This window comes from Rissa tridactyla, chromosome 2 (genome assembly GCF_028500815.1).
Source record: "Rissa tridactyla isolate bRisTri1 chromosome 2, bRisTri1.patW.cur.20221130, whole genome shotgun sequence".
Classification (NCBI taxonomy): Eukaryota; Metazoa; Chordata; class Aves; order Charadriiformes; family Laridae; genus Rissa; species Rissa tridactyla.
In genome coordinates this window covers 48,089,224-48,106,510 of record NC_071467.1, presented here as the reverse complement: position 1 = coordinate 48,106,510, position 17,287 = coordinate 48,089,224, and the positions used below count along the sequence as shown (strand labels likewise).

Here is a 17,287-nt window from a genome sequence, read left to right as displayed (position 1 = left end):
TTGGCAATTGTTCTGCCTCCAGGCACCATCCAGACATCATCCTTATTTTTCATTATGGTGAAGGCCCTTGGTTTTCACTTGGAAAGCTGTGTCCAACTCTGCTCCTCTCTTCCTCCTTCCCCTCCCCGTTGGCTGAGGTCCCCATTGCTCTTTCATGAGACACACTCAGACCGTTCCCTCTGCACGCTTTCTACATTCTCTCTAACTCTTCATGGCATGCAGCTTTCTCAGCACCCTTGTCACATAGTGTCACAAACAACTCAAAGCAATTGAAGCTGATTTTTTTTGTACCATTCAGGCACCTATTCACTTCTATTACCTCCTGGCAGCATCTAATATTCTTAAGCAGCTTTATTTGTAAGTACTTTGGAGACATGACCGTTCATACGAGCAAAATACCACTAAGTTCTCAGAAACATCAAGAAGGGTCTCCACGCAGTATGTCCTTCAAGCCAAGCTACACAATGTGTTATCACATTTTTTTTACCTAGATTAGCACTAACGGACATGGCAAGTATTGGTTTACTTAATCTAAAAGTTAGAATCACTGACAAGTAATATACCAGTCAGCAGTACCAGGACAGCCTGGTAGTTTCTGCGGGTAGTCAAGCCTGCTCTTTACGGCGGTGCAACTTTGAAATCACAGAAGATACCACTTGTCTCTACCAGTTTCTTCTGACAGGCTGAAAAGCAGTTAAACTTCTCACAAAACTCTCGTGGAGACATCCTCTATCAGAATAATGTGACTTGTGCCACTGAGTATTTGAACAAGCCTTAAAAATTCACCAACTGTGACTTAGAATATTGTGGCCTACAGCTGAGTAGCTGAATGGCATCAATGATGGCTTCTCTTTCCCTAAAAAGAGTGCCAAGATGTAAAGAGGACTGATGACATAGCTTAAGGCTACAATGCCAAGAACCATTTAGAAAGATCAGTCTGCCAATCTGCCCAAGAAAAGAATAACTCAATTCCTGAAGCAACGTATTCATTGTTAGATAATACTCAAGTATTCTATTGATTGGTTACTATGGTCCACAGCCATATAAGTGCGACTATGAAAGGACACGAGCTGTGCATGTGTTCTAAGGCTTTTCAGGAAGTCTTAAATCCCACAGTCATACAGTAGTACTGAACGAGCAAAAATGGAAACCTTGTCTAAAAAGAAAAAAATGCATCTGAAGGCAGATGTACAATATTGTCCTATTAAGAAATTTCCTTCAGCCACAAGATAGAGCAGACTGTCAGAAGCATTAGGTTTATTTAGATGCTCAGTTTTCCTTGTACTCAGCTAACTCATCATAAACTGTAACTCCCAACTCCCAACGAGCTGGTTTTGCTGTACCAGATTGCTTCACACAGCCCTCTCTACCTTCAGCAGCTATTACTCAAATTAAAAATCCCCAGCACACCACAAGTAACAGATTTCCCAGACTTCTGGGTTGTACCTGGGAACACCGGATAAGAACTCAAAAGGCAAATACAGCAGCCATTACAAGTTTTGATGTACACCAACGCTACACATGGCAACAGGGCAGGAACTTCACCTGAGCAAAGAGGGCCACAATGAAGACAGTGCAGAAAACATATAACCAGTATCAGCACCTGTAGATTGCCACAGCTGTATGAAAAGGAAGAAGGGTCACAAATCTGTACAGTGAATATGGTGTATGTTTTATTCTATTTACAGTACATTTGTTATAAATATAATACATTTCTTGAAAATCTTGAGTAGATTTTTTTTTAAAACAGATCAATTGTTATAGTTACATAATAAAGTAAGTGACAATTTAAATGACAATCTCATGGTGGTGAAATAGTGCATTCTGCATTGAGATGAATGAGAAAATACTCAAACTGGTTGAAGAAATTAATTTTTTTTAAACACCTTAGGTGGGACTTGTATGTAAACCTTGAAAGGTCACTAGCTTCCATAAACATGAGAACTCAAAACAAGATTTTAAACTAAAGAACTGAGAAACAAAAATGGATTTGAGAGACCTTATTGACCGTCACAGTAAGGTTGGGATTTATCATGACTAATGGCTTCAGACAGGAAAAAGCCAATGAGGGTTTCTTCCTGAACCGTATCCTAATACAGCCACAAATATTAAACACACCATGCTGGAAGTTGTAACAGCAGTCAAGCTGCATTTTTGACAGGGCATAGGACATACAAATATGTTCAGATCTGGAGTTAAAGTGTATTTTGTGTTATGAGTATCTTAATTACCAGAGAAGAAATATATTATAAAAGGATAGATGTATTTTCAGTCCAACGTGCGTTGCATTGAGAAACAAAGTGACAAGTCGTCTGAATATTTCGCTATTTTTTCCTCCTACGCAATCTTTAGTAACAAGTTAGATGTTTGAGGTGCTATTTCCAAAAACTGCAGCAAAATGTCAACCAGCAATATAAGAAAAGAATCCCATTTATTTTGTTTTTTAGTGTGATTTTTTTTTTTCCCCAGGAAGTGGTCAGATATTATTGATAATAATCAGTGCAGGCATGGAGTTCTGCTGACTCGTTTCAAACAAAGTAACTTGGTCCGCTAGCTTGGCAAATACTCTGGGGGTTCCGAGATTATAGACACCTGTATGAACAAAGCAAGCTTTCAGCTGCAAGCTATAGACCTCCTGGCTTTTTAGTTGAAGCTTGTACTGTGTTTGCCCAAGCCATGTAAAAGATCCATGGATTTCTAATGCTTCTGGGCTGAAAGAGAAGATAACAACATTATTTGTCTGCATTTGAAGCATATATTACCAGTTTACATCATTCCCTCTGAGCTTCAGTTTTCCCAAGATAGAATGCACTGTGTCCCCCTGACCAGCCCATTACAAAGATATGCTTGTTTATGCTTCCTGAAAACTTATTTTCAGAAGTCAGGAGCTGGGAACTTAAGTTACTATTCTGGCAGCCTTTGGATGTGAGAGTGCCCGCTGCCACTTGTCTTTGATGTCTTGGAACTTGCTGAGTCTTTTTGACTGCTTGCCTACAATAACTTCCCTTAAGTCACCACCTTGCCCAAATGCATTGTGCTTTTTTTGTTCCACACATGCCCCTTATCTTTAATCTCAAAGTTTTTCTAGCAAGACAAAGCTAGATTTTGAACAGGTAACAGTTGTGACCATAGGTATAGACAGAACTGCACTTAACATTTTATCAAGATATTAAATGCAGCTTCAAAAAAGGTCATGTCTGTACGGCCTCTTTTCTACTGCATCCACATCCCCACAAACATATACACACACTGAGACAGATTACCTAAGGTACCCTTGGTTATCTTTATGCATCCCCACGTCTACCCATCAGCTAAATTTAACTCTGGGTCCTTACTTATTACCACATACTTTATGTTCTCTGACTCACACTTAACATGCTCATTGCAGCAGCTCTCCCCTTGGCTCAAATGAATCAGTACAAATCTTTACAGCATTTATTTTGTTCCTAGTATACTGTATGTTACATACAGAACATTACTTATATGTATAATGATGAATTCCAGTGCATTCCTAGCTTTCTACAGAACAGGCACACAACACTAACAATAGACATCGTAAAAAGATCCAAACCGTCAGTTTTAGGAATTCCTATATAAGGCTTTCTTATGCCTGTCCCAAGAGTTAGAGTTAAATCAGAGTTTATGTCACACAGAAATTATCAACAAGGATATACACTTCTTTAGGGACGTTGCATTAATAAGCTGTGGGGGTGTTGGGGCTTTGTCTGTTTTTAAGATGTTTCAGAGCACATGAACTACAATATCCTTCCAAAGACATGTTTTACAATGCTGTTATAAAACATCATTGCCTTGTGAAAAAACACCAGATCAGTGAATACCTTCCTATTCTTAACAGATAAATAAACCAGAAGGCTTAAGTCTTCCGTCCTCTGTTTCTGAACCTGTGTTCAGAAGGCTCTGTGCTTTTAACTTCTTACTTGCCTGGGTGGACTGTTGGCAAGAAGCCAATGGTCCCCCATGACTAAGCCTACCTGAGTGTCTTCAAGAATCTGCCTCCCTCCCCAAGAATATTCAGTCAAGAATATCACAGTCTGTTCTGTGGTAAGCAGATCAAGTAGCATTATGTCTACCAGGGGCAGAAGGCAGGGAAGAGGAGATGCCACCTGAATTACACATGAGTTTTAAAAGAAGCAGAAGAATTTACAATGGTATATCATGGTACTGAATTCTCTCTCCCACCAAAATCCTTAGTAAAGCTTTTAGAAGCGACTCACAAAACATTTCCTCAGTGCTAATATTTTTGCACATAATACTTCAGTTCTAAGAAAAAAAACTAGTCATAAGAATCAGCTGATAAACCTAGGGGAAGCATTAAAAATACCTTTGGCTTTTATACTAAGACAAACTGCAGTAGGATGTACTTGTTTAAGCTTCAAAAGTTGTTTTCTACAAATTACTTGATATTTTAAAAATGAAAACTCAACAATGTATGTTTAATAAAGTAAGGCTGCTGAAGATCAAAAGCATTTCCACTTTCCTAGAAGAGCTCTGCAGAGTTTAACTATTCAAGAGTCACAATTCAACTAGCAGTAGTCAGAACCAAAGTAAAATTTGAGCACTGACTGAAGACTCCCATTTGACTGTATGAAGTCTTTATCACCTTCCATTCTTTCAAAGAAGCCACTGTTGAAAAAATCCTATTCTAGATCTTTAATACAGTTAAAACATTAAAAGACTCCCCAAAACTAAGAAGCATTCTCAGAAAGTATTTTTAAATTAGCATTCATACATTACCTTGCTGTTTTATGCCTCAAATCAATCATCACATCTACAACAGCCTGGGAACAATTGGAAAGTAGGAGAGTGACAGGTACCAGACAGAGGCTGCAACGAGAAATAGTTCCATAGTAAAGGAAAAATGTCTGACTCTGGATAGTCTTAATTATACTCTTAAATAGTTAAAATAAATTCCAAGTATGATAAAATTAACATGCAGTTTTCTATTACGCAACAGTCAGTGTACACAGCAACATAATCACTTACATTGACTAGAGCAAATTATAGTAAAAGCTATTAGTTGAGGCAAACAGCATTGGCTCAACTGAGGCAAATGAAGTTACCACCTTCCTTTGCGCAGCTGAGAAAGGCTAGCAAAAGCATAAATACCGCCTTATTTTACAGGAAATCTACTGTTATGACAAGAGACATTTCAGAATGAGATAACGTGGTCTAGTATGCTATTCTCTGAACTGCTGTTTAGTACATTTTGTCTAGATACTTTTCTTCTGCACTGCCTCTTGTAAAGGAACTGCCTAGTTTTAGCCAGAACAGCGCCCAAACGGAACAGACGGCACATACACATTTAGTGTTAATTTAAGACTTTACCCTGAATAAAATTAATACAGTTAGTTGATATTCAGCTTGTTCACAATTAGTATGATTGTTTTTAGAAATAATGCTGCAGCAAGAAAGACCGCAAGATATTCACAGGCAGGTACACAGACTACTGCAGCTGCAACAGCTCTATGTATGCAACAAGGGATTGTCATTGCTTAACAGTTTAAATATCCTAAACTTGACCAACAAGAAAAGAACAATTACCAACTTCAACGAATAAGATATGAACTTGTTAATTCATGCTTTGTAACTGACATTAAAATATGTCACGTTATAAAACATTTAAATGATAGGTTTTATAAAGAAATCCCTTTCTTTTTGCAACTTACTTATATTAACTGAAATTTCAGAAAAAAGTTAACACAGTAGAAGTTATCAGATAAATCAACTCAAACATAAATAGGTATCTTTATGTTTTGAGTACAGTTCATTTCATATCTGGAAATAAATCCAGGGGGCTTTGTTCATGTATTTTAATTTTGAAAGATTAGTGGATTTTACAGGCCCCAACTAATTCACTCCAGCAATCTACTTTTTTTACAAAGGTTAATTCTGATATTCCTCCAGGTGACAAGCCCCAGTGATCTGATTTGTTACCATCTTTTTTTCTGACATAAATCAGAACCACGTGCAGCTAATCTTGGCAAGTCAGATGCTGTAGACATAACAGTTCTTTTGACTTAAAAGTGCCTCTTACTTTCTGTCTAGCTTCTCAGAGTAGTCACACTGGTTACTCTGACACCAAAAATAAACAAAGGCAGCAGAGTATTTATTTTTCTTTCGGTAAGTTTGATAACATTACTTGTTAACATTAAAACTGTGAACTGTGGTATTACAGCCTGTTTCTCTACACGAAACTGCCATTTTACCTATAAAATTCTGAAGAAGTGAGCTTAAGAATTGAGCAAGATTTCATCTTTGCATACCAGACTTATCTTTTGTATCATAACCCACATAGCATCTCTCAAGAGGACTTATGTCAAATTAACAATATTTCAAAAGTTTCTAAAGAAAACATTGTACTAACCTTTTTTGCTGAAAAGAATGATTGAAAGACTCTGGATAATGAAGACTTGTCTTGATAAGATTAGAAAGCTGCTCTGGTGTTGGTCTAGCAGGTACTGGTGTGTTTTCTGGTCGAAAAAACTTTAGGAGAACCATTTCTGGTAATTCCTGAAACACAAATTCAGAATGACATTTAAAATACTGATATAAGGTACGGTGCAATGCAACACAAGAAATCCAGTCACAGAAGCCACGATTTTCCATTATGAACTATAACTCCAGGGAAACAAGTCTACAGAATCATGACACTTACAGTTTTTTTCCCCAATGTGTTTTGTATTTAAGCATGCTAGATGAGGAATTGATATGACTTATCTGTTACCTTATTTTCAGACAGATTTCACAGCTGCTTGTGAAAACACGTCCATGCAAGTTTCACAAAAGCATGCTATTGTTGCAGTAGTTTGTTAGTGTTTGGTTTTGTTTTGCCTCTAGGAAAAAGGGATAGCATTTACACAATTCCCTGTTCAGCAGCTGTACCTAAAATAACCCCAAAATATCCATCACCTGCCCTGGGAAGTTCACAACAGGAAAACCAATGTCCAAGTTTCCCAAAACAGATACAAAGTAAAGCAAACAGAAGTTTATAGGAAGATGCTAGCAACGACAGAAGGATTTAATGCAGAGTATCTTAAAAACTGTATAGCAAGCTCTTGCAGATATGGAAGTTACCTTTGTCCCCAGCTGAAAACCCAAGTCAAGCACTGACACACTACTTGGGATTCATCCTAACCCCGTGGGCAGAATCAATCTCTGAAGCAGAAGAAATTAGATGATACAGAAAGATGCAACACCAAATGAGGCAATCAGGCTGCATTTGGTCCAGCATTCCAGCGCTACTGTAACTCTGTCCAACATCATCTAATCTGTTTTGCAAGCAGGATTTATTCAGGAAGGGGCTGACTTTTAGTATACCCTTATGAATCTATTCTGCAAAAAGTACACCTTTAGGAAAAAAAAGAAATTTGCAGCAATAAGCATGACTGACTACTAGAAGCGTGTGAAAGAATATTTTAAAAAGCCATCAATAAGTCAGTACAGTGTAATAAACTAATACTTTTCATTTAAGGGTGATGGATTGTACCTTCTAAATTGAAAAGAAATACTATCGGCAACAAAACCTGACTCAAAGTAACAGACACACTGGGTATTCTGCAATACGTATGAACGTCTCAGTCACTGTTTGCCTGTGCTGGTAATACCAAGACAACATCAAATGTTTTATCAGGTTTGCAATTCTTTCCTCTTGAAAGAAAGAGTAGTTTTCTTAAAAAGTAATTTGAGAAGAAAAAAGATATTTCACAGTAACAATGAAATATATTTTAAGCATTGAATGAATATGGTATTTCCACCCTACCCTATGGTTATCTAACTTTATGAAAATTGACAACATGAAACACCCGAGAGATGAGATTACAGGTTTTCATTTAAATTATCTTTCTCCTCAAATTACAGTCCAACCAGTTATTCAATGCCCTCAACCACATATCAATATCCTACGCACTGTAGTTTGCCCTAGAGTCAGTTACCTGTTCCAAGTCCTCCCAATCAGAATTCCCGAGTATTTTTTTAAAACCCTACAAAAGACAAATACGAAGGTTTATCTCTACAAATAGACAAGAACATCATGAAATGCAGCAGGAACATTTACTGGTGAAAGTACCAGAGTGCCATTAATATTTAAAACCTTTAGTTCTAATATCACACCTCTGTTGAAGGACTGGAAAGCAGTAAGATTAATCATTTACCATCATAGAGCTAAACCTTAATTCCAATCAGCCTCTGGGTGTCAGATTCAGAAAAGATATCTGTCTCTCCAAGTTCAGCTGCTCAAAGACTAGTTTTTTTGCAATTGTGTACCTAGAACAAAGGCTAAAACATGACATTTAGTACATGATTCTCTTACCTAATGGTTCAGCACAGAATTAAGCACTTCCAAATACAGCTGTGCATACAGATCAGGAGCTAGAGGCAGCTAATAAGAAATGCTAAGTTTAAGGATGCATAAAACTCCTGCCCTACTCTGGAGCTTGGGAAATTGGATCAAGGCTTGAAAAAAAGATGTCCATACCTACTTGGGCACCTGTATCCTCCCTTCAAGAATATGCACAAAGCAGGTAACAGCCTCAAGTCTTTAGGTTGTTTACACAGATAGCATTTTGTTGCTGAACTCCTAGAATACCAGTCCAAAGGGAGTACTGCCTTTTTTAAGCCAATAACAAGAATTCTGACACCTAAAGTCTGCTTGTTGACCCATTACGGTTTCTTCCAAAGACTCCAGAAGTGCTGCAGGTTCCAGTAGACAGCAAACACCATATACAAAAAGGCCAAAACAATGGTTAATATGCTCCCTTTAAAAAATTGCTTAAGGTGTAATTTGAAGGTCTCATTCATACATAACGGTAGAGGTACAGATAACTTGACTGGAAGAGCCTTCATCATAAGAAGAGTTTGGAAGAACTGTACACGGGGGAGTTACTGTTTTAAATTTCATAGCTGCATTTTTATGCTTTTTGGTTTTTGACTCAAAGCACACAAAGGGCAGTAGCACCAGAACCACACTACTCCCACAGTTGCTTTCCAAGAGCTACATACACACTGTGCAACTGGTGCTAGGAAAGTTGTTTCTATTCTTAGAAAAGTTTTTGCTGCCCATAGCCATTTACAAAGGCTAGCTTCAAACAAATATACTTAAAATTAGACACAAGCTTACTGTTCCAAGTAGAATAGTCTCCATATCTTCGCTTATTTCGTAGTTACAAAAAAGCCTGGATCTTTAGAGTCTGATGTTTAGCTACTTTGAAACAAAGTTACATACTATCACTTACACTTCTGAAATTACATATTAGTCATTCACACTGGATTTAGATATCTCCTGCAACTGCACTAAGCTAAAAGTTTGAAAAGTCAGAACTTACACCATTCAAAACATCTTTTGCATTATCTGATAGATGCAATAGACAAGTCTGTCTATAACGTATTCTTTAATATCTTAGAATGCACTTTCAAATTGAAAAGTTCTTCCTTTCCATCAGGTGGATGGAAGTGATGGTATCTTTACGTGCAATCATTTTAAAGGATTTTTCTACATAATTTTAGACAACTTGAAGTTTTCAATTTCAAAACCAGTCTTCTCAATGACTAGGGCAATGTGCTCTTAAACGTACTAGGAGAAATTAAGCACCACAATTTGATTTCCAAGTTATATGGAAATTCAGCACATTTGCCCTATAAATCACAAGTTACACGCAGCCAAAAGGATTATTAACATGCTCAGTCAAGTATGAAGGACCAATATGCACAGTATACAAGAAAATCTACATAGGAAACTCTGGAACAACGCTAAGCATAAGTAAAAGCAGAATATATGAAAGCAACACGTAAGACAGAGATCCCAAGTGATGTGTCTTTCTCCCTTTCCCATTTTAGAACCGAGAACTTCCACTTCAAAACCTCAGTTTTAAGTCGGTTTCCTTTACCATGTAACTCATCTACATTTATTCTAGCTCCTAACTATAGAAACGACGACTCCAGGAATAGTATTTTACTAAGACACCAGTAATAATGCATCTGAAAGCATAAATATTGTCATCAGCTCTGCAGTCCATCAATGGGTAAAGCATCAGATACAATTTTTCACCTATTTCGAGTATTTCATTCATGACAATAATGTAAGCCAGTCCTCCCAAAATTGGTACAGTAACTGGTACATTAATTCAGAGTGAAAAATGTACACTTCAGCTCTTGATGTTTACTCTTAAGAATTTTGCTTTCACCCCACTAAGCCTGTTTAAAGCTGTGTTTGACTCAAGTATCCCTCCCCATGAACTCTGTAAAACAAAAAAAATATGAACTAGCATAACATGTCACTTCCAGTAATTCACTGTTAGGAAAAGCAAAATTATTTAAACCCTACCCTCTCCTACCTTTCAAAATTCCTACTTCCAACTGAACTATTGCTGCCTCACTAAGTTACATCTACATTAAGAAGCAGTGTTACCAAAAATAATCATCTCTCAAATGCAATGCTGACAAAAAGCCTGCATCCGTGCTAAATGCATTTATGGATTTTACTTTGGGCTAGCACTGGTCTAATCCACAGGACTGACTGAGCGGCACAGAAGCACACCATGTGCAGTCCTGGAGCATATCTAGATTAATTCTGCCTGGCAGCTCTCCACTTTGTGCGTTACAAGACCACTTCACAATGAAAACAGAGTGCTGTACATGGGGACAGTCTCTTAAAAAAAAGTATGCCTGATCTAAAACACACTCGTAGCCACTTTATCTCATCTAGACTTCAGTCAAAACTAAGTTTACACTCACATGCTAATGTATTTCAGAAGTATGGACACAGTATTCACAACATGCCAGCATGCCCAAGTGACACGCCTCTATTAGATTGCTTCTCACCTTCCATCAGTGTGAAGGCTTTGCCAATCCTAAGCGTGGCAAATGCCCCAGCCCCACACTACTACTTCCATTCCACCGCATTACACTGTGCTTTTCCTTTTGGATTGAATTCATCAGATCAGAAAAATATGGAAGACGGCAATAAGAAATAATATTGATCAACAGCCCTGAATGAACAGATGTTTAAAGTATCTGAAATTTTAGTCCTTTTACTAAGTTATGGTAGAGAGGTCAAGAACAAGAGACAGAATAGCTGTATTTCAAGTGCAATCGCAAGTTGACCTTCAGTTAAAACAACCTGATTCCTGAATGTAAGTTTCAGAAGAGAAATGGAACCCATAGCAGTATCACTGTCAAAAAAGAACAGCCATTGGTTACAAATACACAGCTAATTTTTATTAGTGAGGCTTTTACTATTTGGACTCTAACAGCTACTGCTAACACATCTTCACACCTATTCACTTTAACAACTTACGTGATTTATTCTTCACACACCATTGCTAGTGACTGTAATGTATCACTTTGTGGCACCTTTTGTGGTTTGATTCAAGGAAATAAACTATATTTAGCATTTTTCCCTACCTTTAGCAAAAGGCTATTTTTGCAAAAAAAAAAGTGAGAGAAAGGATAGGAAGATAAATGTAAGGTTTTCCATATGAAGCTTTTCAGCAAGCTTTCTATATGAAACAAAGAAATGCTTTAACAGAGTTAATATTCTTTAAGTGTTCCTTCAGCATACTATGTGTTACAATTCCAAACTTCTAGAACATAAAGATGCAAGTAGTTCATCACATCGCTTGATAAGTCTACTGTGTCCAGTAACCTATGCTCAAAAGCAATGCCATGGAGTTAAATAAAAAAAACACATTGTAGTGTAAAAGAAAAAATTGTATTCCATGGCAGAAAATTGGTAAGCTTCAAAGTCACAGTTATCATTGTCTCGGTTAGAATGAAAAGAGTTCAGCATTCACAATTCTGTTTTGAACACGGGAAGAAAAAGAAGCACATGTATTTTGACCTTCCAAGTAAAATCGTATAGAATTTTACTGTTATTTTCTTTCTTTTTATGTGGGTACATACAGAAATTTTAGGCAGAAAAATATTTTAAGCCTCCTGCAAACCCCACTACCTTGTGTTTTATAGAAAGCAGAGGTCTTATCTTGATTTTATCAAATACTATGGCAAGTTATGCCACTGCAATACAGGAATAATCGCATCCTGCCGTCTGTTCCACATCCCTGTTGTATGCATTAAATGTTCCACAATGAACCAAGCAGAAGTAACCATCTGTCCTTGCACCTCAGCCAGTCTGACATCTTAGCTTAGGTATACGATAAAGATGACATTATATCAGTACACCCAACTACCAATCTACCAGCAACTGCTGGAAGAACTTGAGAAACATAATAGTGCCAATGAATACAGACCCACTACTCTTCTACTACACTGCTTTCCTGCAGCTTTGTTTCCCTGAACAGTTCTAGAAGCTTCTATAAATCCAAACTAAATCCTTAAAAGCTGGCAAAGAATTTGTCTGAGAGATACCACAGTCAAAGCAGCAGAAGCCAACCAGTACATACAATTTAACCAACATATAAAGCAAGCTATCTTAATTTGTTCAACATAGTTATTTGATGAATTCAGCTGAGAATTGAGTCATTTCTCAGAGGGCTAAAAAAAAAAAAAAAAAAAAAAAAAAAGGAGAAAGGGGATACAGAGAGAAGTCTTGTTTGTGTTTTCTCCATGTCTATTGTGAGACTGTTCTTGGCTGGGGATGGCTGTATTGCCAGACAAAAATTCCTTTCCTGGTTGCAACAGCAGGAAGTAGAAGCAGCCCAAATCAAGAGGAAAGTTGCTGAAGAGAAATACATAGAACAGACTCTTGCATCCTAGGTGACACCCTATTCATAATCTGCAAATAAATCTATTTTTTCAGATCTGAACAGTTCTTTATCATTTAAGAACTGGTAACCAACATGTGTTGGTAAAAAGCATGTATCTCCATCTCCCTCTGCTGTCTAGAGGACAGAAAACAACTTCTATACTGTCATCACAAGACATTCAGGAACAGTCTAGAGTTTCCAACCCTGTTTATGACTTAGAGAATAAATACAGATTTACAAGACAAACTACTTGAATGTGATGTTCTAAGTCTTGAAACTATATATTGGAAGTGTTAAGATAGAAGTAACTTTTGGGATTTCCCCCCCTCCCCAGCTTTTTACTGCTTGTATAACTTTAATGCAAGAGCACGGTAATTCAAAGGCAATGTGCAGTCCTTAATACAGTAAGTATATAATTTTCTCTAGCCTCATTTAATCCTATTTTGGGGGTTCTTTTAATTTTTAAGTGTGCACAAAGTAAATGGCTGCGAGGTCTCAAATCACTTCATTTTTTATACCTCACCTCCCATCTCAGCAGAGTTTATCTACTCTCCTCACAGTACAGAGTGCCAATTAAAAAAAGTAGTACATGAGCATATGAAATTTCTCAATTCTTAGCAGTCCTGAGATTACGGGCTCTTAAAATACAAGTTAAATCTGGGCTTTGGTTACCATGGGGACAGACTTTACGCATTTATTAAAAACAGCCACCATTACTCTTATACCAGATTTCAACTGCATCACAACACAGATGCATTTTTGCTTCAAACCCAGGTACAGAATGTTTCAAAGGAAGTATATTCCTTATGCTGAAGAAAGTTAATGCAATAATCAATATAGCATCTATTTAAATGTAATTATAATAATAATAGATGAGAAACAGATTATAGACAGAGAATGCTAATGTAGTAGCATGTTTTCCTTAAAACAAATCGAGGGTACAAATGGATCCTCCTTGCTGCTGGTGGCAAGATTCATTTCTTTTAGTTTGAAACTGAATTTCATCCGGACAACTAGATTTCCAGTGCAGTCAACAAGAAACATAAGTTTCTATACCTAGCCTGTTCAGTCATCTATTTAACTTTAGGATGCACATCTGATTCATTCCTACTTCTCTTCCCACCTGTTTGCTAGAACCAAACCTCAGTGAGATCAGAATTAGTCCACCGTCTTTTCTCTCTTAACTTCAGATGTCTACAGTGTGATCAACTGTTCTACGTACGCCTTAAAACAGGAAAGGTAATACCAGAGTGGGCAGTTGTCATTAGACCAATACAGCCTAGTATTGCTCAGCACAGCTTGAGCCCACATGTGCAGCAAAGGCTCTTTTTTTTTTTTTGGGGGGGGGGTAGCAGTGTTAGGTGAAAAAAATAATCTTCAGACATTAGAACTTGAATTGTCCTATTTTTCAGTACCAAAGAACACCAGCCAGTTTAGCTCAAACTACATGTCCCTTCCCGTCCATTTCATAGCACAAAGAACCAAATGGAAAAGTCATCTTAATGATGTAAAAACACTTAAAGGCTTATGAACCAAAGCCAAGTGCACAGCTTCAGAGTAATTCACTACTTACATTATAGCATGGTATGTATAGAAACATAAATTTGTCCTACATTGTTTTCTTGACAAAATTAATATACAGTATTACCTGCTGCACTTTTGAGTAAGAGATCACTAAAAGCTATATATGATGTTTGCAACATTGGCAAGAACATCACAATGGCACCAAAGCAAGACGGAACAGCAAGGTACTGCTCAGAAGACTAAACAAGACTTGTTTCTTTTTATTTTGCACATTAGTCTTCTTCACACGCATAAATTGCATCTAGTATAGATGTTTTTACAGAAACTTATCTATAGCTTCCATAGTTGCTACTGATTCACGTACCAGTAGACATCCACCAATTTCTTACAGATGCTATTTTCTTTGAACAATCAAATAGGCTATAAAACTTCAAAGTGAAGTAACATGCTATTAATTGATCAATTCTAATGGAGCTTTCAATATCTTTTTAACTGCTCCAGTGTTTCTGCTGTTCTAACATTTTATGCTAAAGGTCTTCACTTAAAAGTTGTGCATAGAAGAAATCATAAAATTGATTTTGTAACGCTCAAAAATAATTTCACCATTTTACTATTAACCTTGTTATGAAACAGTTGTTAATTTTGACTTAGTACCATTAATAAGCTCCTAGTTCTACCCTGAAATACCACAGAACAGTTTACTTCAACAACTGCACAGCAGTATACTTACTCGTATATGCTCTTCTCATCTTTAAACTGAGCCTAGCTATTTCAATACAGATGACTAATCAAAGGTGAGGTAAGTAAATCTGAATTACTTAGCAATAACACATATCTGATGTTAGATTGTACAAAAGCACCCAAAGTGATTCCACTTATTTACAAGAAAACACATCAAGTCTATTTTGGGAAACAAGCAATTGTAAAGGACGCTTCACACCAGATTACCTGCTTCTGAGGAAACGAAAAAGCCTCCTTCCCAACTGTATTAAGGGCAACATGATGCTGGCCCTCCAAAATAAGCTGCTTGTTGTCTTCCACAACATATGCCTACAGAACACAACACAAAGACATTAGCAGACCAGAGACCGTCATAAGCTTCGTAATACAGAACTACTGACTTCGCCCTAACTTAAGTGAAAGATGTTGTACTGTTCAAAACCTAAAGGCTGGCATGACATATTTATTTTATGTTTATGCTTCCAATTTTGAAAGCACAGACAACTACTGAAGTACAGACTGCCGATTTCCACTACTTAATATTCACATTCTGGTAAATGAGATCCTCTTCTTGAAAGCAGACTGGGTTACTCTTACAGTTCTATGATAAAAGCAAGCATTAGCAAATCTTAGTTTAAGATTTCAGAATCTTCTCTTTTAAGAGGAGAACTTGTAAGAACTGGGCGCATCCAAAATAACGTAAAACCACTTAAGCATACTTGTTACAGTAACAGCTACTAAGACTGTCTTTGCTTCTTGACACCATTTTAGTTCATTTGACTGCTCACTAAAGAAATTCATCCATAAATTTTGTACGAGTACTCCGGAAATTCAGGATGCCATATTAAATTTTTTTTCTAACAGTCATACTTCACAGCCAAATTACTGCAAAGGCCACAACCATACATACCTTCCACAGTACAACAACATTCAAATCAACTTCACTGCATCTTTGTATCAATCGGACTGTCTCATCAAATGATTGCTTCACAGCCCTTTGAGAAGCATGAGTATGAGACTGCACATGCGTTCTTTTAAATTCAGATGATAAGCTTTGAAAAAAAAAGTCTGCACAAGGACTGGCTGAACTTATTATCTGCAAGAAAAAAAAAAGCAAGAAAGACTGCTCTCAGAACAGGATGCAAGCTAACACAAGTTACTCTAACACAGCTCATTGCTGTAGTACTTCAGTTCCATCATCTTGCTTCTCCTTGCAAACCTACAGGATGCCACACATTTTGGTTTCCATACTTGCCCTGTTAGAGATCAGCCCTACCTAATGAACTGTCTAAGTGAAAAAGAGCTATAGATTATTGGCCCAAAACTACAAATACCAGAATTGGAAATAAGGGCTTTGATGATTATCACCAGACAGCCTACTGTGATGTACCAAGCATAGTGGAGAGAGCTGAAGTGTCCAACCCACAAAATAAGTCACATACAAGTCTTTATTGCTTATTAATATTTTCCTCGGGTTAGCTAGAATTATCAAAGTTAGGAACATACATTTTGCTAGCAACAGCGAAGGCAGATTGCATAGCATATTCCCCATGTACAAGTGGCACAGCAGAAGCACTGTGCTGTTTGTCAAGTTTGTCATCATTTATGCTGAGCTTTTCCAACACCAAAAGCTTGATAGGAAAGCAGTGGTTTTAAGACTGACAGCAATGATACTTGGAGACAGCAAGATAAGTAAAAAACAAAAGACTTTAGCTTCCTAACCCCTCCCTTTCAAAAACGTTCCCCTTTCCAGAAGAAGCTGTTGCAGAGCTGCTAATTGTTGCATTAGCAGAATACTCATACCCAGGGAGACAAAAATCTGCTTTTGGAGTAACTGTCTAGAAGGGAGGTCCCCCTGCCCACCCCCCCATTACAGAACATTTTCTTATAATAAAGCTGAAGTTCATGCAGTTCATCCAACTTTGAAAATGCAAAGAGGGATCATCTACCTCAGATTTTTAGTCCTAACTTCAAATTTATACTCCCAAAAAATGAAGTGGCACTGAGTAGGTTTTCTTTGGCTTTTAAAAGCTGGATACATATATGAAAAATGTACACTCAGCATAAGGCAGTCTGAAATTTCATAGGCAGTCTGAAATCCAGCTAACTAAATCCACTATGCTGATGTAAGTTTCTGATCTGATGCAAGTGGCCTACTTTCCTCACATTTTGAGAAAGCATTCACTGTACCAAGGGCATTTGCTAAAAGGATTCTTCTTCAAACAACACCTGTATGCTTAAAAAGATTAAAAGAGCATGACAGTTTAGAATCTTAAAGTGTTGGGTTTGTTTTTTTTTTTTAAAAAGAAAAATCAAAGAAACAG

The 17,287-nt window shown here is 37.2% G+C and overlaps 1 protein-coding gene across 6 annotated transcripts in view; it reads right to left on the bottom strand.

The window, feature by feature from the left end:
* Positions 1 to 1,651: 1,651 nt before the first annotated feature.
* TRAPPC8 (trafficking protein particle complex subunit 8) overlaps positions 1,652 to 17,287 on the bottom strand; it is a 56,848-nt gene continuing 41,212 nt past the window's right edge. For 3 of the 6 annotated variants that reach the window (XM_054193408.1, XM_054193411.1, XM_054193413.1), the window contains 6 exons: positions 15,874 to 16,059; positions 15,192 to 15,293; positions 7,953 to 8,000; positions 6,386 to 6,531; positions 4,756 to 4,845; positions 1,652 to 2,711 (listed from right to left, as the gene is read on the bottom strand). In XM_054193408.1, the coding sequence (XP_054049383.1) occupies positions 2,477 to 2,711; positions 4,756 to 4,845; positions 6,386 to 6,531; positions 7,953 to 8,000; positions 15,192 to 15,293; positions 15,874 to 16,059 (807 nt within the window). In that variant the 3' untranslated portion in view covers positions 1,652 to 2,476. The other 3 variants (XM_054193409.1, XM_054193415.1, XM_054193412.1) reach the window with 2 other exon arrangements.